This window comes from Schistocerca nitens, chromosome 5 (assembly GCF_023898315.1).
Source record: "Schistocerca nitens isolate TAMUIC-IGC-003100 chromosome 5, iqSchNite1.1, whole genome shotgun sequence".
Taxonomy (NCBI): Eukaryota; Metazoa; Arthropoda; class Insecta; order Orthoptera; family Acrididae; genus Schistocerca; species Schistocerca nitens.
Window position 1 is genome coordinate 230061363 of NC_064618.1, and position 22927 is coordinate 230084289.

The window sequence follows — 22927 nt, forward strand, 5'->3', positions numbered from 1 at the left end:
GCGAGTCCAGTGTCTAACCACTGCGCCACCTCGCTCGGTACTTGAATATTACATCAACATATATTGCATCACAAAGATCCACCCGATCCGTATTTTTCACACTCAGTGCGTTCAAAACAATATGAACCCCCTGGATACCAGTCGGTAATTTCGGAAGACTTTTACACCTATCTTTACCTGAACTGTCGACATCACTCTATTACACAATTTAACATCTTCCGTAGATTTCCTCAGCAGCTCACAAACTGTTTTCGGCCTCTGAATTTTATCATCTGGTAGTTCTGCACGGTTGTGGTCGTCTTGACTTTCGTGGACATCTGCGTCTTTAATGGAGACAGTTCTCATAAAGATTTTGCTGCTCTTAATGTTGCACGTCAATTACACTACACCACCTTTTAAAAGCTTTTGGAATCCAAAACACTAACTTCTGTAAATTAACAGTTTCCTTCTAGTTCTACTCACCATAACTACAATCGCGTCGGAGGACGTGTTCACTATGAAGAGATCTGCTGTATACTCAAAGACGGGTTCACAGAAAGACCCTCCGAGGAGGCTTCGAAGGCGATGGACTATTACCTATTGGCAATTACACTTGTTCCAGAGGCATGGGGATTGCTTTCTCCTAAGCTTTAAAAGTGTCTGCTAAGTTTTTAGTGTGCTTGGATTCCATAAACTCTTCTCAAATTTTTAAATAAACAAATAAATAAATTACACAAGTAAGTTATAAGTGTGAAGAGAGATTTTGTTTCGTCGCCACCTAATAGCCACGTCACCTTCGAACTCGATAACTCTTCAGACAGCAAGGTGCAGACACATGCGAAAAAAAAGGCCAGAGTTCAGAAGTTCATGTGATGTGTAAGATGGGTTAATGATATCACCAGTATTTCAGACGCATTGCCGCTCAGAATGGAAGCGAAAAGGCCTCGGGGGATGGCATCAAGCGTGCTAATATAACCACCTCTGATTACGGGGCGTTGATTCCCACACATTTTGCGGTCGAAAACGACAGTTCGTTGTGTGGTGGGCAACAGGACTATTCATACCTCCTCTAAGGACATGGTGGGCCTGCAACCGCATCATCGCACCCCTTGGAGTGTTGCGCGACTACAATTTTTGCGCTAGTGGAACTGCTAGAGACCGTTCAAAAGCATAGGACGAAACTTGAACGTGTTCCGAAGCAGCAAAAGATGTTTACGCTTGTTCAGCTCTCCTGTGCACGCCCTACTGTGGCATATATGAACAAAACGCGAGCAGGCGCTTGTTCAGTGACATAGCTCAGGTGTGTCGAAATGGTTGACTGTCAACCCGCGCATAGAAATCAGTGTACAGCTATATTTTTAAAGTGTTCAACAATGGTACGCGGGTGACATTACAAGTGTTGCCGATCTGCGGATCTAAGAGTGATCGCTCTGCCGTTTTATTCACGCATGTGTCAATGTTGCACCCCTCCGAAAAAGGGAGGATTCGAACCTCCCCCCCCCCCCCCCTCTGCTCCCGCTGCCTCCCGTGAAAACGTCGGAGGATGACACGAAGGACTAAAAAAACATGAACATTGTTTGCTGCTTCGTATCACGTTCAATGAATGGTTTTGAACGGTTTCTAGTGGTCCCCCCCCCCCCTTGTAAACCAGAGCAGTTATTTTAGTGGCGCTACAAAGGGGTGTGATCACGTTCAGATGGTATGGAGGCGGCCTACGATGTGCTTAGAAGGGTTGAATAGTCCTGGGGGGTGTCAGCACTGCAAAGGTTGTCAAGAACGTTTTCCTGCGCTGCGAATTCTCGTTTTATTCTGCGAAATGTGTAGGAATATAAGTCCCAAGCGGTTTCATTCACGTGCCTTACGCCACCTCCTGAAGCCTGTTCGTGTCGATAATGAGCGACCGTGGTCTGAAATGTTTCCCTCGGTCAGCAAAAAGAAACCGCGTGATTTAAAACTTTGGGCGTCGCAGTTCTGATCTCCGTCGCAAAGCGTCGAAAGAAGGGGTGAAACGTGGGTAAGAAGGGGTGTAACAATCTTCACATTATGTGCCCGGTGGCGTTGGACAGAATCTAAACATTCTGCGTGGTGTCTGTTTGTTCTATATCGTGTCTCCCTACCACTTTCGCGCAACGACGCTCTGAGCGTGTTTTTTTGGGAATTGACTAGTTTGAACCTGGGACCTGTTGCTGGTAAGGAGACGTCAGACCACACATGACATATAGAATTCAGAAGAGTTCAGTGAGACTAGCGATGATATAACCAAATACTTAATGATTTCAGCGTCAGCTCCACTGCACTCCCTGAAAAAGAATCTTAATACTAACTAAATTTAGTGGAAGGGGTTCAAGGCTTTCCTATTTTTAGTTAGCTGGTAAAATAACGTCGAAAAAGCAGTTAAGTTTACCACTGGAAATTTTATGCTACTCAGAAAACATCGTTTATAAATTGCACTATTGATAAAAGGAAATGTTTTAATACAGGATGGTAAAAACCAACTGCGTTCAACAAAAATGTGAACGAATGTTCCCTGAATGGGTTTCCAAGTTCTACAATGGATCTAAGGATGACCTATGCCATATCACATCTATAATCTAGGTTTAAATTAAGTTTCACAAAAGAGAAAACTATCAAAATGGTCTACAGTGACCCTCAATTATCTTTAATTACTTGTCGTAAGTTACAGTGGCTGATGTGGCTTCTCAATAACTATATAACAGAAAAATCATCGCGTTTCAGATTTTTACTTCAAGTGGCAAATGTGAACACCATGAGCTTTAATTGACGATCGACACTAGTATTACGCAAAAAGGGGATGTAACAGATGAGACTTCTGCAGTTCTGAGTGAAGCTTTATGCACTGTTATGCGGCATCGCGTGTGTTCATTACCTTGTCGGTGTTCGTCAGGGGGTGGCGGACAGCACAGCTCCGCTCACCTCGTCGTCTCGGAAGCAACTCTCCCCTAACTTCTCCTTACTACAATTTACCGAAGTTGGTTTAAAAAAAAAAAACTATCTGGCTGTGTTTTCATCTGACCAATCAGGGTCTCAATGTTAACCTTAAGCTCCGCCTACAAAAATTCTGTCTATCCAATGAGGAACGTTATACTTTTCGTGGTGGGGCAATGTTTTTAAAGTTTGCAACGTAACAGAGATGCGAAAAAGTCTCAGGCTCAAACTTGCAGCTAGTGTGGTCCTTTAGTGTTATCGTAACATCTACACTGTTCTTTTGGAGGGCTCTATCTTTTAACGTGGGCTGGGGGTTGGTCCTAACTTAACAGAGACGCGAAATGTCTCACGCTAAAACTTGCGGGTGGTTTAGTCCTTTTTGTGTTATTGTAAGATCTATACTGTTCTTCTGGAGGGCTCTAGCTTTTAACATTGGCTGGGGGATGGTCTTGACGTAACAGAGACGTGAAAAAGTCTCACGCTAAAACTTGCGGGTGGTGTAGTCCTTTTTGTGTTATCGTAAGATCTATACTGTTCATCTGAAGGGCTCTAGCTTTTAACATTGGCTGGGGGGTGGTCTTGACGTAACAGAGACGCGAAAAAGTCTCACACTAAAACTTACGGGTGGTGTGGTCCTAGCAGTTAGCTGGCGACGTGGGTCCGTCCCTTATCGTAGGGCCTTCCAGCTTAACACGGTTCTGCTCTCAGCTTCTGTTCTCGTTTCTCCCCTCGGAACTGCGTCTGTCCCACGGTGGGGAGGTATGACATGCATTTAGGCATTCTTGTGTTAGTCTGTGGTATTCCATTTGCTCACTCGTTACTCTTATTACTTTGGTTAATTTAATGTCACGATTTATTCGGAGCTATGTGACATACTACTGGATTTGCTTATCATGTCAGGGTTTTCATGGAAGGTGTTGGATTTGCCTGACACCTTACAAGAATTCTGATGTAACTTGATGCTTTTTTTTCCTATATTGAATTTCGATTCCCTCCGAAGGGGGCGGGCTGGCAGCAACTTAATACGCTGCTCTACAGCCTACAGAATTTTCAAAACAAAAGAATAATATAAGAAATAAAAAAGCAGGCGATAAAACGGTGACTAAAATTGTAAAACGGCGGAAAATTGTGGAAAGTTTAAACATAAAACAAAGGGTTGGCGATGCTAATAAAATACACAGGAAGCAGACAGGTAAAACATTTGACAGACAATTAGAAAACATGGCGACAGTCTGGTTTCTGTTCGCAAGAGATATAAAAATCACACCCAGCGACAGTATTATTTCCGTTCGCAACAGTTCGGAAAAGACGCACAACACTTAACACTCACTGGAAACACCGCACTAAATAGTCGGCACGAAGTGACACACCACAGCCAAGGGCAGATGGGGAGGGGGGAATGGGGTTACCTGGACGGATGAGGGGAAAAAAGGGGGGAGGAGAGGAAAAACGAGTGGGGGCGAAGCTTGGTGCCAATGTGACATCATTAATCCACCTTACACCTCACATGAACTTCTGAGCTCTTGTCCAGTTTTCGAATGAGGACACCTTGCTATTTGAACACTTATGGAGCGTGAAGATGACGTCACAGGAAGCCACGCTTTTACAATGTTGTTGTTGTTGTCGTAGGCACCTTTGAGATATATTTCAAATTTCTGTGTCGTAGTGGGACACAATAACAGGTTTCTGCGTTATTCTGTCCAAGTGGCGCTGCCCGGCGGCCGTATTCGCCACTTAAGACATGCAGAGTGCCGGAGACGGAATCCTTCCTCTCTTGATATGGAATAGAGCGGAACTCGGCAACAGTATTGGTCTTCTCTAGTTTTTGTGGTGACAGGTGTTTTCATCATTGAAACGCTTAGGCGGAAAGTGGCATATGTAGATACTGATGTAACAGGTTCCCATCTTGCCGTCGTGTCCAGGGAACATGAAGCGTAAGTGCTTTGAGTTGTTTCCTTCAGCTGTCCTACGGCGTGTAAAGCACCAACCACAGTCGGATATATTCTGGTTCAAATGGCTCTGAGCGCTATGGGACTTAACGTCTGAGGTCATCAGTCCCCTAGAACTTACAACTACTTAAACCTAACTAACCTAAGGACATCACACACATCCATGCCCGAGATAGGATTCGAACCTGCGATCGTAGCGGTCGCGCGGTTCCAGAGTGCAGCGCCTAGAACCGTCGGCCACTCCGGCCCGCACATGTTCTGGCGGCTGTCATTTAGTGCTTATCTTTCCTACTGCAGGCACCGAAACGCTGACGTCCATATGGCTTTACAGTGAGTTCGGTGAGCGTCTAGGTTCCTGGTACCACGACTTGGCAATGTGTTTCATGTGTCTGGTTTTGCGATCCGTCTGTTGTCTATTGAGATCTATGACTTTAAGGAATCTGACTGAAATTTGCATTAGGGATTGCATTACTTGTCCAGCGAATTGATGATGGGGAATGAATTCCGCACATCATTTCGGAGGAAACGATCAGTTATTCTCGCTTGTTGTACTGTTTAGAACGTTAAGCATTCGTGGCTGCACCAGTTTTATATAATCTGTCATTCAGTCTGGTGTGTCCATGTACGTATTCTGCACCGTGGTGTGGTTTATGAAAGATATGATCGAGCGAGCATTAGTTTTGGGTGGCTGTGTTTTATGATTTTTTCTTAATCTTGTTGCTGTATTTTGGGCATACACGTGTGCACATTTAGTTTAACACATGACGTGTATTGACAGTTACGAATACGAACAACCATCTGCTGTGTAAGGGAATAACTACAGTGAAAATTTGCGCCAGACCGGAAATTGAACCCAGGTTACCCGCTTTATGTGAGCAGTAGCTCACCTCTTTGGCTGTCACGGTCAGACCCAAACTTCCATATGTCGTCGTTCCTGCGTCACTACCTGTGCTCGTACTATATGCATTATGTATACATGCCTGCAGGAACACTGAATCGTTATTATTAACACCACCGGCACTACAACATTGTATTTATCCGCCGGTACCAGGTAGCGATTTTCAGTTAAGATGTCCTCCCCTGTACGGGAATTAATGTGTGTGCGATTACAGGTTGTGACGCAGGAACGACAACATATGGACTTTAGGGTGTGGCCGTGAGTCGTGCATGGGTAGCAAAAGCAGATAAGACGACCACTCGCGTGAAGCGGGAAACCCGGGTTCGAATTCCGGTCTGGTACAAATTTCTTCGTCGTCATTCCCTTTGATAGCTGACGGTTTTCCATATTCGCAACTGTGAATACATTTCATGTATTTCGTAATGGCTATAGTCGCCACAGTATAATTTCCTTCGGACATACAAGTATTACTGTCAAACACCGAAAATTGGTTGTGAGGAACAGTTTATGTGCTTTGCTCACTGGGCGTCTTGAGCTGTTAACCGCAAAAGCCTACACCTAGAGCTGTTCTAATTATACGAGAGATAAATCAGCGTTAATGCGCTGATTACAACCAAGAGTACAACCATATGCTTGTATTCTATTGCCACCATAAACCAAGCTAAAACCTGTGTGTTTATAAATGGGCTGTTTCCCCACTATATACTGAAAATGCAAGTACGCTACATTTAGAGCCGTTTTAGGATAAGAAGGTTACTTTACGAGAGTTGTAAGTGCTATCCTGTGACAAACGGCTATTGCCTTAGTAGTGAAACGTTTCAGTCAAGTGATGGACTGGCACGTCTGACAAGTCTGATGTGTCATTGTTATTGATTCAATTTATCGTAATCCGTGTCATAGTTGTACTTCTGATGAAAATATGCTGATAATATAGGCGATATCGGTGATTGCAAAGATCGAGTCACTAACAAGTGTCTTACTTTCTGGCTACGTGTGTAGTTAATTGCCTGAGCCAGTTTGTTGTGTTTTACGAGCCTCGGATTGGCAACATAATAGGAGAGGACAAGAACGTTTGGCAATCAGCCCCCAGAGCTTTTTAGGAACAATAGCCAAGTTTTAAAGATAAGGCTGTTTGGAGGGAACGGCAATCTGGACACTTACTGCCAGGTAAGAGTTTATGGGTCTCGTATTGTCCACCATGGCACCGTCAAGGCATGTGCGGGCAAGATTCCACAAACCTAGTATTGTGCACACCAGAACTCTAGCCAAAAAGGCCATTATAATGAATTATTTTTACAAGTCAGCCCTCTGCTCAAAAACAGCTTTACGGAATGTTTTCGCTTTTCCTAGAAAACTGGAGGATACTAGGCTAGTTGACAGATATTCGTCTCTCCTCTCACATGAGAAGCTCAACTGCTGTTTATTGTTGAAAATTTTGCTTTTCCCATTGTGGGGGCGGAAGTACGACCTCTGGAGGCCAGGTAGCTCATTGGGTGATCTAAAAAAGTGGGAGTTTAGGACGCCTTTTTCTACAAGACTCAGACGTGGGAGGAAACCCCATTTCGGCGAGGTAAAAAGACATCTGAGAAGTGGAAGTTTGAACTGGGTTTTCTTAGGATTTTACATACGAGAAGACAGCTCATTGGATCACTCAAAAAAACATTTGCTTTGCGGAGCATTGGCTCTGTTTTTTTTTTTTTTTTTTTTTAAATATAGCTTTGGGCAATATTTATCATAGAGCAATATTTGTCATAGGTGAGGTACCTTTTAGCGGGTTTTTATGCAGATCAGAGGGGAAAGTGAATTTTTGGGCACGGGATTTTCAAGATGGGGAGGAACAGAAACTCTAGATCGGAATATGGAAGAGGACACGTTGACTTCGGAGACGCGGCAGAAGATAGGCTTTTCTTTTTTCTTTAAGCATCAGTACATCACACAGCTGCTGATGAATACTAGTTGGCAGGAGTCCTGTCAACATGTAAGACTCTATTTTCCAGCTTATCAGCTACGGTGAGAATATCTGGCAGCACAGGCTACCTGGAAAGCAGAGATTTTGGTGTTTCTCTGTGCAGTGGTTTAAACTTGATTATGTTCTGTAATTTAACACCTGGTCCTGTGTTCGAGGATTAATCCATGACCGAGCAGGGTTTGTCATTTGCATGTGAATTTAGCACTTCTTCCTGGCACGGTCGGGGCAGTCACTGCACAGTCATCGGCAGTAATTGTTTTTCGAGAGCGACCTGTTGAGATGATGATCACTCCTACCCCACTTGTTCTTTGTGGGTTCTGCCAAATCAACAAAAAAAAAAAATGGTTCAAATGGCTCTGAGCACTATGGGACTTAACATCTATTGTCATCAGTCCCCTAGAACTTAGAACTACTTAAACCTAACTAACCTAAGGACATCACACACATCCATGCCCGAGGCAGGATTCGAACCTGCGATAGTAGCGGTCACGCGGTTCCAGACTGAAGCGCCTAGAACCGCACGGCCACACCGGCCGGCCCAAATCAACAGCTCTGGTTTAAGTTTGTTTCTGTGGCCACAATTGTTAGTTCCTTTCACTCTGTATTTTGTTAATTATGTTATTGTGTAAGTATTGATTTCTTGTTTATCTATGTGTTCACAAGGAGTTATTGCAATAAAATACGATCAAATTGGGCCTAGATTTTTAATTCAGTAGTTAGATGAACCCCCTTATAGTTATTAAACCTGTGATGCTTTTCTTAAGAATCAACATCAAGGATTCATTTAAGAGGGCCATTCCGTTCGTACTGTTTAAACAGGTTGTGTGACAGAGTCATTTCCGTTTCCGAGTTTCTCGGTTGGTCCAACGTGTGCAGATTATAGCAGCCAACAGGCTGTGTTGTAAGACTATCGTCATTAGAGTTAATAAACATCGAATGAATGCTCTAGGTTAAAAGTTAGCTTAGTGTAGCTTAGTGAGCAGCCGCTAGTGACTACTAATTCGTAGAAACCATTACTGGGTACGCGGTAATGTCTGTGTTACATATATAACTAACTCTCCTATGGCTGTTTGCTAATTGTAACCGATGGTGACCGTTAACCTGTATGTTAATCGGTACCGGCAGGTGGTCGCGTTAGTGTGAAGTGGTATACCTTGATTACCAACTGAATGATAATGAATTGAAGCACGTTGTATACCTTGACGTTTAATATTCTTTGATTCCATAATTTTACTTTCTTGAAGTACTCAGTTAATTGTGATCAGGGAATGTATCGCTGAACAAAAACCTTTAAATTGTTGTTCAGTGGCACGTTTTTTGTGGTGTGTTTTAAATACGAAGTTGCCATCCAGTTGTGTTATTAGTCGGAGTGAGAAGGAGATTAAAATCTTCAATAGATAACATTCGTTGTACGTATCTCTGTTTCAGAACAAAATCGCTTTTGACTCCAATTTATCTACCACGCTCAACAACTCCGACATTCGCATGGTCGCTGATAACCGCATGAAGCTGGTCGACCTGGGTTGATGTCTGTGACAGGGTTGGGACTGAATGAAAGGACTGTTAGAGCACAGCTGATTCTCATCCACAAATTCCCAGGGCTCCACTCCCCAATCATATCGTGTGCATGACTTAAAGGACCTTCCTCAGGGTTCACTTCTGATGCATAAACTGTATGTGTAAAATAAATAGCGCTTTTTTCCTGGAAATATGTTTAAAAAGGTTCAGTAACGAGAATCTGTAGCAGCATAAATGTAGAAAACAAACGTAAGGACATCGTCCCCCACAAGAACAACATAATACGTAGTTTCTTCGAAGAACTCAACATGAAGGAGTTACTTTCTCATTAATAAGACGTAGAAATTCAACGTGCACAACATATCAGAAATCAAAAACCAGAACAACTGTGCGATTTGTAGAACATAATCATGCTACACTCCAAGGGAACTGAAGAAAGGGAAAGAAGCTGTTGTAACTGCACCTAGAGGCACATACTCGCGTTGTTATTGTACTCAGTCATCATGGGAAGTGGATGACTATGTCCGAAACAGGCCGTTTGTTTCGACGTTTCACGGTATACTCCCTAACAAAAATAATTTATTCTCAAGTCAGCAATTTCTCGCAGTAGAAGATCTAAACAATTCCATTATGTTCCACATTAAAGCAATGCACAAATCTAGCTCATCAGAATCAAAAATCAGTATACATACATGAGACAGAGAAGGAAAAATTCACGCATAAACCGCAAAGAGTTATCGTTATTTTATTAGCATGCTACCAAGTACTGGAAATAATACAACAAATTTTAATACTGATATTTCTCGGCCTTTTTCTTATAACATTTACGTCATTCATGAATGGAATTACAGATTCGTATCACTGATATATGGCTAAACATTTCTATCAATAATGACAGTTTATTTATTTACCTAGTTACATGTTCCATAGACCATTTGAACGATTCTTTGATCGAAATGATGTGGAACGAGTAATTTTGGAGGGTATGTTTACCTGATAGTTTAACAATAATGAACACTTAAGTTTGCAGTCCTAATCATGTAACTACACTTAAAACTAGTTTTTTTACTGGATACCATTTTTTAAATGAAGGTTCTTCCATGACTTTTATGCCAGCTTTAAAACTTGCTTTGCTGCCTGTCAGACTGATGCATTCACTGAGTGGACCAAAAAATATGAAGTTTCGTCATTTTAAGCTTGGAGCTATAAATGAAATAAGAAATTCCGAAAAACTAATAATCTCTGAGCTCTAAGGACAATTCGAATACAATAATTTCATGAAAGAATTTCTTTTGGACCAAGAGAAATTACCACAGCAGGTTCACACCAAAAAAAGGGTACAGCCAATAGATACTTGTATTTGTGGACGTTGGGTACAAGTCTGAGATGAAGTGTTTGGCACAGAAGGGTATCAAAACGGTCAAAAGACTGATCTAAAAAAAAGTGGAATCAGAACATGTTAGAATGAAGTATTCGCTAAAGTATCTGAAAATATATTTTGGTAAATCTATTTTAATAATATTAGTTAAATGCAGAGCCCCAAGTGGTACAAAATAAGATGTGAGACGGAAACATTTCTTAATAATCACATATTATATGCTCCAAAAAGTGAAACACGTATGAACTCATGGAAGAGCCTTCATTACGTCTCAGGGAATCAACTAGGGTGGAATTTCCAAACTAGTCCGTCATGCCTTGCCGTTGTTCATATCCTTAAGGTCACAGTCTTGATGGTTTACTTTGTGGGGGACAAATGTGCATGGACCGTTCAGCAATCTACAATGCAGACACTGTAGTGGGTCAAAGCCTGCTACCTTATCGACTAAATGTACCACTGGTGGGACAAAGACTGACTGATAGTGAAATGACAATGCTGACTGAAAGATGGGTGGCTCTGCTGGTACATGATAGCATGCCAACTGGTCAGCCTTAGCGCTGATTACATGTTTCGCCAAGGTCTTCGGCCATGGAAAGCTAGCGTGCATTGATTAGTATAGTCAGAGGCTCTACTGATACGTAAAGTTTCAAGCGAATTCTGTATTCCGCCCTAGTCCTTTCCCCGTGTAGGTTGGATATACAGATAAAATGGTTCAAATGGCTCTGAGCCCTATGGGACTTAACATCGGAGGTCATCAGTCCCCTAGAACTTAGAACTACTTAAACCTAACTAACCTAAGGACATCACACACATCCATGCCCGAGGCAGGATTCCAACCTGCGACCGTGGCAGTTGCTCGGTTCCAGACTGAAACACCTAGAACCGCTCGGCCACCGCGGCCGGCTTGTACAAATAATAACATGGACCTTTGAATTCCTGTTGTCCCAATACTTCTTATTTTGGAGAATTGCAGGTTCAAGAAAGAAAAGATAGCACGTTTTAAAGAGGACTTAAACAAAATTGAAAGACACGTAATAGCGTTTTAGAAGTGTGGCTAATAAAATAAAGAACAAATAGAATTAAAATCAGGACGTATCCTTTGGCGACTTAATTCCAAACGCCAAAATTTAATCTAGTATTCAAAATAATAATACTTATTTTAAAAATAAACAATAGATATTCAATGGAAATCATTCAAATCTAAGCATCAATGTGGTCACATACAAATGATGAAGTTGATTACTTCTAAGAAGAATAACAGAAGATAAATTACAACAAAACCCACTAGAAAATCATAACGTGCAATTTTAATCTGAAGCTAGAGTGGCAACAGAAACTTGATAGGACAGGCAGAATTATATAAAATTATTCGGAAATATCTGCAATTGAGCAACAGTTAAAAGCAGTAAGAATCTGAAGAAGATTAAACAGAAATTTATAATGGGTCGATATCGTATCTCAGCGGATGAAATGGCAGACAGGAAAATAACTAACACGAGAGAGAAGATTGTACAAACGTTCCATGACATATTTAAATATCTGTGTAACTCAAGAGATGAATCAGAAACACTGATGGCCAATCATAAAAGTAATGATATTTCTAAAGTAACGCTAGATTAGATGTTCAATGTGGTTAGAAGTGTGAACACAGAAAGGGCGCCTAGAAATGATGATACTTAAGTAGAAAGATTTTTAGATATTTATCTTGACATCGACACAAGAAGCCAACAGCTTAAAACACACAGGAAAAACAGGTACACAGTCTCCTACATTCGGGGGTATTCAATGAGCCTTTGCTTCCCACAAACATTATGCTTCAGACTGTATGATCCACCGTTTGGTGTTAGTTCGCTGAGTGGACAATATTTGTAACAGGAAGCTAAAATAATCATGCTATTGTAACCTCCCAACAGTTTACTTAATTATAACATTCACATAGTGTAACCTCCCAACAGTTTACTTCCGTAACCTCGGAATAATAAAATGTGACTTATCTCTCAATAAAATGTTGGCTCACATATAACCTTACAATAATTAACTGACTGTCAACCTAAACTGGTAAATCTGCACATCAGCAATGCTGCGTCATGGACCTGAAAAGTCATTCTGAATAAACTGAAAAAAATCTTACCTCAATTAAGTCGCCGGATAACGCATATACAGGGTGGTCCATTGATCGTGACCCGGCCAAATATCTCGCGAAATAAGCGTCAAACGAAAAAACTACAAAGAACGAAACTTGTCTAGCTTGAAGGTGGAAACCAGATGGCACTATGATTGGCCCACTAGATGGCGCAGCCATAAGTTGGTTGGTTTGGGGGATCAAAGGGACCAGACTGCTACGGTCATCGGTCCCAGCCAGAAGTCAAACGGATATCAACTGCGTTTTTTTTAAGTAGGAGCCCCCATTTTTTATTACATATTCGTGTAGTACGTAAAGAAACATGAATGTTTTAGTTGGGCCGCTTTTTTCGCTTTGTGATAGAGGGCGCTGTAATAGTCACAAACATATGGCTCATAATTTTAGACGAACAGTTGGTAACAGGTAGGTTTTTAAGTTAAAATACAGAACGTAGGTAAGTTTGAACATTTTATTTCGGCTGTTCCAATGTGATACATGTACTTTTGTGAACTTATCATTTCTGAGAATGCATGCTGTTACAGCGTGATTACCTATAAATAGCACATTAGTGCAATAAATGCTCAAAATGATATCCGTCAACCTCAATGCATTTGGAAATACGTGTAACGACATTCCTCTCAACAGCGAATAGGTCGCCTTCCGTACTGTTCGCACATGCATTGACAATGCGCTGACGCATGTTGTCAGGCGTTGTAGGTGGATCACGATAGCAAATATCCTTCAACTTTCCCCACAGAAAGAAATCTGGGGACGTCAAATCCTGTGAACACGCGGGCCGTGGTATGGTGCTTCGACAACCAATCCACATGTCACGAAATATGCTATTCAATACCGCTTCAACCGCACGCGAGCTATGTGCCGGACATCCATCATGTTGGAAGTACATCGCCATTCTGTCATGAAGTGAAACATCTTGTACTAACATCGGTAGAATATTACGTAGGAAATCAGCATACATTGCACCATTTAGACTGGCATCGATAAAATGGGAGCCAATTATCCTTCCTCCCATAATGCCACACCATACATTAACCCGCCAAGGCCGCTGATGTTCCACTTGTCGCAGCCATCCTGGATATCCGAAGTGGCGGAGCGATTCTAGGCGCTACAGTCTGGAATCACGCGACCGCTACGGTCGCAGGTTCGAATCCTGCCTCGGGCATGGATGTGTGTGATGTCCTTAGGTTAGTTAGGTTTAAGTAGTTCTAAGTTCTAGGGGACTGATGACCTCAGACGTTGAGTCCCATAGTGCTCAGAGCCATTTGAACCGTCGTGGATTTTCCGTTGCCCAGTAGTGCATATTATGCCGGTTTACGTTACCGCTTCGTCGCTGAATAGAACGCGTCCAAAAAATCTGTCATCGTCCCGTAGTTTCTCTTGTGGGCAGTGGCAGAACTGTACACGACGTTCAAAGTCGTCGCCACGCAATTCCTGGTGCATAGAAATATGGTACGGATGCAGTCGATGTTGATGTAGCATTCTCAACACCGATGTTTTTGAGTTTCCCGATTCTCGCGCAATTTGTCTGCTACTGGCGTGCGGATTAGCTGTGACAGCAGCCTAAACACCTACTTGGGCATCATCATTTGTTGCAGGTCATGTGGCTGAACACTTTCTGTTTCCTTAAATAACGTAACTGTCCAGCGAACGGTCCGGACACTTGGATGATGTCGTCCAGGATACCGAGCAGCATACATAGCACACGCCCGTTGGGCATTTTGATCAGAATAGCCATACATCAACACGATATTGACCTTTTCCGCAATTGGTAAACGTTCCATTTTAACACGGGTAATGTGTCACGAAGCAAATACCGTCCGCACTGGCGGAATGTTACGTGATATCACGTACTTATACGTTTGTGACTATTACAGCGCCATCTATCACAAAGCGAAAAATGTGATCCAACTAAAACATTCATATTTCTTTACGTACTACACGAATATGTAATAAAAATGGGGGTTCCTATTAAAAAAAACGCAGTTGATATCCGTTTGACCTATGGCAGCGCCATCTAGCGGCCAACCATAGCGCCATCTGGTTTCCCACTTCAAGCTAGACAAGTCTCGTACTTTGTAGTTTTTTGTTTGATGCTTATTTCGTGAGATATTTGGCCGGGTCACTATCAATGATCCACCCTGTATATCTGCTCCTATAAGAAATTTTTCTGGCACAGCCCAGTGCAATGCTGGCCACTAGATTTGTTATGCATAAAAAGAAACAACTGATTTTTCTTTACGGTAATAGGGATGTCCATGGATAGGAGAAATTAGTAAAATCCTTTAAATTCAGATGAATAATTGTCAAAAGTTATCTTTATAAGGAAGATTATTATTTAAAAATTTTCAAATACATTTACATGAGACTTGATATAACCAGCAGGTAAATTTTTATATTGAGAGGAGCTGAAGAAAGTTACTGGACAGACACAAATATAAAAACAGATGATTGAAAAATAATCTGAAGTGCTTTTGGTAAATTAAACAGGGGTCTCAAAACTGTGCTTCCAGTGTGCCTGAAACGGAATTTTTACAATCAGTGTGTGTTAGTTGTTAAAGTGTGGCGTAGTGATACACGAACCTTAACTCCGAAAATTACTGAGAAACTCTCTCGCAGAGAGGGATGCAGTTTGGAAATTATTAAGAGAGACAGGAAACATACTAAGGTATCAAGGAACAAGATTTAACTGGATACATGACTATGAGTGTAGTGTAAATGATATGGAGAGGGGTGGAACATATTTCTAGCCGAGTAGGTCATATATAAACTGTCTTTGTTCGATTATAAAAGGTAAAGGAGAATATGAAGACGGTGGCGTAATTGAAGGTGAATAAATGGCATTAGGAAACAAGCAAGAGCAACATAGATGCATGTACAGGGTGGTCATAAACTGTCTGAAAAGGTGTTGCAGGGGAGGTTGTGCTGAGAAATAATTTTTAAGAAGAAAACTCAGTATGTTGCACCATTTATGAGTTATTTCGCATTGGAGTTAGCCAGTGAGGTAGCTGCACTCGCAAATTTAAGTAGCCTGCCAGAGACGGTGTTGCTAATCGTATTCTTCGTTTGGTTTTCTGAAACAAACAAACATAGCTTCTGCGCACCTGATTTAAATTTATCACTTCCGAAAATGGCACATTTTAATATGTAATAAGTATTTCAACAAGTGATAGCTCACATACCCGCAGATGCCTGTGCATTACCGCTTTCTCGCTCGGCAAGTGCTTGAATTTGCGCGCGAGACGACTGGATTGGCTAACCTCAATGCTAAATAACTCGAAGACTTCGCAACGTATCGATTTTTTTTCTGAACATTTATTTCTCAGCACAACATGGCTTGCAGCAACCTTACAACCTTTAAGGACTGTTTCTGGCCACCCTTTATGTGGAACCCGTAATGTAAGGATAAGTCTGACTATTTCCTTATGGTGTGGAGACTTAAGGCACTATAACGGAATGCAACTTAATTAGTGTGTTCTTCAATTGAAATCACTTGTCCTACGTACTAGCACCAGACACCACCAGCTCCATTATTTGCCGGTCACAGCCAAGCTTGTAGGTAAAGGGGCTGGTTAGCCACGTTGTAGGCTGAAGGAAACGAATCTCCGTTGCAACAGCGAAAAACTCGCCCAATAAGTAACGCAAACGTTGATCTTTTATTTGGGATGAATAGTGACAATTGTAAAATATTAGAATACTTGTAAACGAAGAAATACTCTCTAACACGGGACCTGAAAATGAGCCTATCTAAATTCCCAGTAATAGATTCTTATAATTAGAAAACAATTGGGAAGTAACTGGCAGAAGAATTGCTCAGAAGCTTCCAAGCTGTGCAGTAATTCATCGATTAGCTACCACAGGTCTATGGCTTGATAAGACAAAACATTAAGAACAAAAAACTGTAATACTGACACATCGAAAATTCAAGAAAAGCTCTCACAAGACCTATAGAAGTACCACACTCTGTCAGCCCGACGAAAAACAGTAGCAACCAAATGGGCTACAAAGGAATAGGGATACAAAGAGAAAAAGTATTCTTTTTACATCAGTTTTCAATCAGTCTTCAGCTGTGGGCAGCAACAAACGAAGTGGCTAGGTATAGTTGGTTGTGTGTGTTTCTAAAAATATAATTTGGCAACCAGATTATCATTGGAGATCAAAGCGGTATTTTACTGTACATTTGCGTCACCTTTCATGCAGCACAATAAGAAGAGTTTTTCTCCATAATGTTTATTACCAGCAAACTGACATATTTTGATGAGCAGGTTATAACGTGGAGATCACAGCACTATTTAGTTGCATACTTTTATCATGTTTCATATAGAATTGTGGTAAAACTTGATCCCAAAATGTTATTCACCATATGAATATTTCTGTGCTTCTGTATGGTTCATAGTCTCCAGCTCTTTAAGTTTTTTATGTGGTATAAGATAACTGAAAATTTGTATTACTGCCAGAATACATCTTTTGTTAAACTTCGTACTAAGGGATCTACTTGGATATTGTATCATTTGAAATCTGTGAACCAATGTATGTTCACATACACCGATGAGACAGAACATTATGACCACCTGCTTAATAGCTCGTTCGTCCCTAATTGGAACGAAATACATCACTTGTTCTGCGTATTAACGATCCGGCAGTTTGTTTGGAGGCTTGTGGAGGCATATGGCATTAGATGTCTACGCACAGGTCACGTAATTCGCTTAAATAACGGCCAGCTGATTTGCGTACACCGTGATGCCGCTCAATAGCGACCCACATGGGTTCTATAGGATTTACAGCAGGCGAATCTGGTCGCCACTACATCAACGCGAGTTCGCTATAAGGCTCCTCAAACCACAAGTTCTGGCTTCTAGACACGGGCAATAATACTGCTGAAAGATGACATCGGCTTCGGGGAAGACATCAAGCATGAAGGGATGCAGATAGTTCGCAGCAGTCAGCGTATCTTCGATTATTACCATGTAAACGCAGGAGAATGTCTCCCATAGCATAACACTTCTCCCACCAGCTTGCGTCAGTGGCACACTGCACGTTTCGAGCCGCCGTTCACCTCTATGACGGCGTTTGTGACGACAAGCGACCTAGTGTAGCAAAAAAGTGTTCCGTTGATCGACGGTGGAATCCCGATGGTCCCGGACCCATTGCAATCGTAATTGACGATATCGTTGGGTCAACATGTGAACACGTAGGTGTGGTCTACTGCGAAGCTCCATGTTCAACACTGTACGATGAAAGGCTTGCTTCGAAGCACCTGAGCGTGCACCAGCATTGTGCTCTTTCGGTAGAGATGCCATAGCTCACCATCTACCCTACTTTACAGAGCAGACAAGCCTCCGACCCCACATTCTGTGAAGAGTCGTGGACGACCAACCATTTAGCGTCTAGTGGTAGTTTCACTGTCCTATATTATTCCGTAGATGCTCACGACAGTAGCACATGAACATTCGACCAGCTTCGCAGGATTATTCATTCAAAGGCTCTGTCCTTTGTCAAAGTCAGTTATCAGAGGATTTCTCCCTATACAGCCTTCGGTGCCTGCAACCCCACCAGGCGGCAACCAACGTCGCGGTGGCAGTGTCCATATGTTCTGGTCCATCAGTGTAGTTGTACGGACAAATTATGAAAGCAAATGGATTAGTTTCCAGACTGAGATTTTCACTCTGCAGCGGAGTGTGCGCTGATATGAAACTTCCTGGCAGATTAAAACTGTGTGCCCGACCGAGACTCGAACTCGGGACCTTTGCCTTTCGCGGGCAAGTGCTCTACCAACTGAGCTACCGAAGCACGACTCACGCCCGGTACTCACAGCTTTACTTCTGCCAGTACCTCGCTTCTGTAAAGTTTGGAAGGTAGGAGACGAGGTACTGGCAGAAGTAAAGCTGTGGGGACCGGGCGTGAGTCGTGCTTCGGTAGCTCAGTTGGTAGAGCACTTGCCCGCGAAAGGCAAAGGTCCCGAGTTCGAGTCTCGGTCGGGCACACAGTTTTAATCTGCCAGGAAGTTTCAAATGGATTAGTGTGTCGAAAAACTATTGAGACATACAACTTGAAACAAAATATGGATTTCAGCCGCAGACAGTCGAGCATTTGAGTTGCTATTGGAGCTTTCGTATACAGTAAACAGAAGGAAACGGTAACAGGAAACCTTAACAGATAGAGATGTTTGACAAGACGCTTCACACAATGACCTTTGAGAACATACCGTAGGCGTTGACGCTTGACGGAACGAGTAGGGTCGTCAGCAAAAATATGGGTATCGTGTGGAGACTGAAGCTGGTGAACACCATGGCCGGCCGGTCGCGTGGCTTGTAAAGGCAAGGCGCACCGACTGAGGGCAACTCACACAGGCCGGCGGCGTGAACGTGGTTGCTATCTTCGCGATAAGTAAACCTGTCGCGGGTTGCTTCACGTCAGTCACGCTAGTCGTCTACGTAGTGAGACTCTTACTGCCCTAACGTCACCTCGTCGTATTCAGTCCTGTTCGGCTGAGGCGATGTTAATGTGAAGCTTATGAGAACTCATTCTCAATACTAGAACAAAAAAAACTTTGCTATCCATTAGAATGAAGTCAAGGAAGCAACAATTCTTCATAACTTCATTTGGATAGGGGAGAGGACAAGGGAAATTACTCAGGTTTTCTGTTCACTAGGTTTCGTATCATATTGTAGGGATCTGTCCTTGCGCCTTATTTCTTGCAGCAAACAGCAATCTAAAAGCTGTATGTGACGTCATTGCTGAAATTTCCTCCATCTTAAAGTTGTCACTCTGCTGCTGGTATCTTCTTCGAGAGTCCATTTCTTGAATAGCTGGAAGGGTTCTTGAACAAAATTGTAGCAGCAGGATCTAAATGCTTCGGTAGAGAAGATCCAAATAGAACACAGCCTCAGGGAGAAGATCTGAATAAAACACACGCTCAGGAGTTTGTAGGCGATAGAACTCCATAAGGTATTTTTGATGGAACGACATCCGCAGATGTAATTTCTGAAATACACAAAGGGAGTCTTAGAGAATCCATAAGAAACATTAAATTTGTAACTCAGCAAAACTTTAATATACAGGGTGATTATAATTAAAGCTACCGTTTCAAAACGCTGTAGAAATAACACCACTGGTCACAATGACGTCAAATTGTAAAGGAATATTATCGGAGAAGGGGGAAAACGTTTGGCAGAAGAAAAAGAAATAGTTACAAAACGTTGCAGTAGATGGCGCTGTATGTGTCATAATACGTAAATGAAAGCACCTGTCATGGGCACAGTCTATTGAAGATGGTATAAACAGCCATGACTGTCTCAATGCAGGATCGCGCTCTGCTCGTAAAGCTGTATTCCAAGAATGATGACTGTGCACAAGCCGCTCTGCGGAAGTTCCGGACACTGAAGGGTTTGAAAAAAGGCGTTGATCCGGTGACTGCCGTGGATCTACATAAAATGATTCGGAAATTCGAAAGGACGGGTCTTTTGGTGTGCAACCTGAAAGGGGGAGGAAACGTACTGATTCGACGTCAGGGGAAGCAGTGGCCACAGCACTGCAGGAGGAGACGAGTGGTGGTGTGCAAACGTGTAGTGCACGGAACATTGGACATACCCGTGAGCATGGTGCATAGAATCCAACGAAACATCCTTCTTTGCTACCCATTCAAAATTGCCCATGTGCACGAGTTGCTTCTTGTTGATCTGACAGCAAGAGAGACCTTTACTTTAGAATTTCTTGCTCGCATGGAAGTGGCAATGATTGGCCGTGGAAGATTTTGTAGACGGACGAAGCCCACTTCCATCTGAGAACATGTCAATACACAGAACTGTCGAATATGGGCAACGGAGGATCCACACGCAAATCGAGCATACCGCTTCATCCTGAAAAGGTCACTGTGTGGTGCGGGTTTACAGCATCATTTATCATAGGGCCATATTTTTTCGACGAGACATGTGCTTCCGGTCCTGTTACCTGTACCTTCACTGGTAAGCTCTATGAGTGTCTTTTCGGCAACCATGTCATTCCATCGTGAATGTGTGGACAGGATCATTTTCACGCAAGATGGCGTACCTCCGCACATTGCAAATCCAGTTAAGCAGCAGCTGAAGCGCCATTTCGGAAATGATAGAATTAGCCGCCACTTCCCTACAGCATGGCACTCCCTGTCACCTAATCTTAATCCGTGTGACTTCTGGCTGTGGGGCTATCTGAAAGATGTTGTGTTCAGAGTTCCAATTGCAGACTTAGGTGCATTGAAGGCACGCATTGCGCAACACATTCTGAACGTGACCCCGGAAAACCTTCGATCAGTTGTGGAACAAGCTGTTTCTCGATTTCAACTTGTTGCAGAAAACGGTGGACAGCATATTGAACATGTTTTTCAACAGTCACATGGAAATCAATAATCTGATTTCATTTTGATTGATGCTTTGTATGAGATTTTTGGCCTCAGGATAATTAAAAACTGATTTTTCCCGTCCGATGTAATATGACTTTGCCATGATGGTTGGCCTTACGTAACTAACAGTATCACACCTGTACACCCATGCACAATGACTAGTACACTTTGTTTAACGTCAAACGTACACCTTAGGCATTGTTGTATGATTCATTTGTCATTTTTAGTCGACCATTATTAAATTATGACGCTTACAGCGCCCTCTATTGCTGCATTTTGTAACTATTTATTTTTCTTGTACCATACGTTTTCCCCCTTCTCCGATAATATTCTGGCCAGTGGTGTTATTTCTACAGCCATTTGAAAGTTTAACGTAAATTGTAATCAACATGTACATATACACCTGGGGGAAAATAGTAAATGAATAACCGGCCGGAGTGGCCGAGCGGTTCTAGGCGCTATAGTCTGGAACCGCGCGACCGCTACGGTCGCAGGTTCGAATCCTGCCTCGGGCATGGATATGTGTGATGTCATTAGGTTGGTTAGGTTTAAGTTGTTCTGAGTTGTAGGGACTGATGACCTCAGATGTTAAGTCCTATTGTGCTTAGAGCCATTTGAACCAGTTGAACCCCAAGAAAGCGAAAGCGCGCGCGCCGCTGCCACAAACTGAGCATTGTATCAGCGCACCACCTGGCCAAAGATCAGCCATCTTGCAAGCCGGATGCGACCTATGGGCTCGTGGCACGGCTCAGTTCCTTTACAAAAGAAAATCCAGGAGTGCTGCTTACATTTTACTCTCGCACTACTGAAAAGAGGAGTATTATAGATAACAGTTTCAGTGGTGTTGAGAAACTGCCGATCGTTAAAATTGAATACAAACCCAGGATCTGATTCTATACCGAATTTGCGGGTGAGTTAGCCCCTCTTATAACCATAAGCTGCCGCATAAACCTCGAACGAAACAAAGACGCCCACTACTTGGAAGACAGTACATGTCACACTCTCTACAGGAAGGGTAGCAGCATGTTTCACCAAAGTACCCTCCTATAACCTGGACATTCACTTGTTGTAGAATCTGGGGACGTATTCAAAGCTCAAACGTAATGAGATACCTCGAACAAAATGAATTCCTTCATGCCAACCAGCATGTGAAAATCAAATAACACATATTCCAGGTGACATTCTGTATGCCGTGTATCAAGGCACTCGGGAATATGCAATATTTTTTGATTTTCGGGAAGCATTTGACTCAGTACCACATCTACGCTTACTATCTAAAGTAAGAGCGTATGGGGTATGAAACGAAATTTGTGACTGGATTTAGCATTTCTTGGCAGGGCGTATGCGGGATGTTATCTTCGATGGAGAGACATCGATAGATGTAGAAGTAAATTCAGGTGTGATCTATGGAAGTGTGTTCGGACCCTGCTGTTCATATTACATATTAATCACTTTACAGACAATGTTAACAGTAACCTAAGACGTTTTGCAGATGACGCATTTCTGTCTAATGAAGTACTGACTGAAAAATATTCAGACGGATGTTGTAAAGATTTCAAAGTTTTGCAAAGATTGGCGACTTGCTGTGAACGTTCAGAAATGCAAAATTGTGACATTCATGAAACGAAGAAACTTAGTATTAAGTCACAGGTAAATCAGGTGTCAGACTTCGTCTTTTATTTTAATTTATTTATTTCATCAGTCTTCTGACTGGTTGCATGCGGCCTGCCACGAAGTCCTCTCCTCTGTCAATATTTTCATCTCACCGTAGCA

General features: G+C 42.4%; 1 protein-coding gene across 1 annotated transcript in view; it reads right to left on the reverse strand.

The window, feature by feature from the left end:
• LOC126259961 (coagulation factor XI-like) overlaps positions 1–19094 on the reverse strand; it is a 161879-nt gene extending 142785 nt beyond the window's left edge. The window contains exon 1 of the mRNA XM_049957071.1: positions 18983–19094. Coding sequence (XP_049813028.1) covers positions 18983–19067 — 85 coding nt within the window. The 5' untranslated portion in view covers positions 19068–19094. The remainder of the gene's footprint in view (positions 1–18982) is intronic.
• Between the last annotated feature and the right edge of the window lie 3833 nt (positions 19095–22927).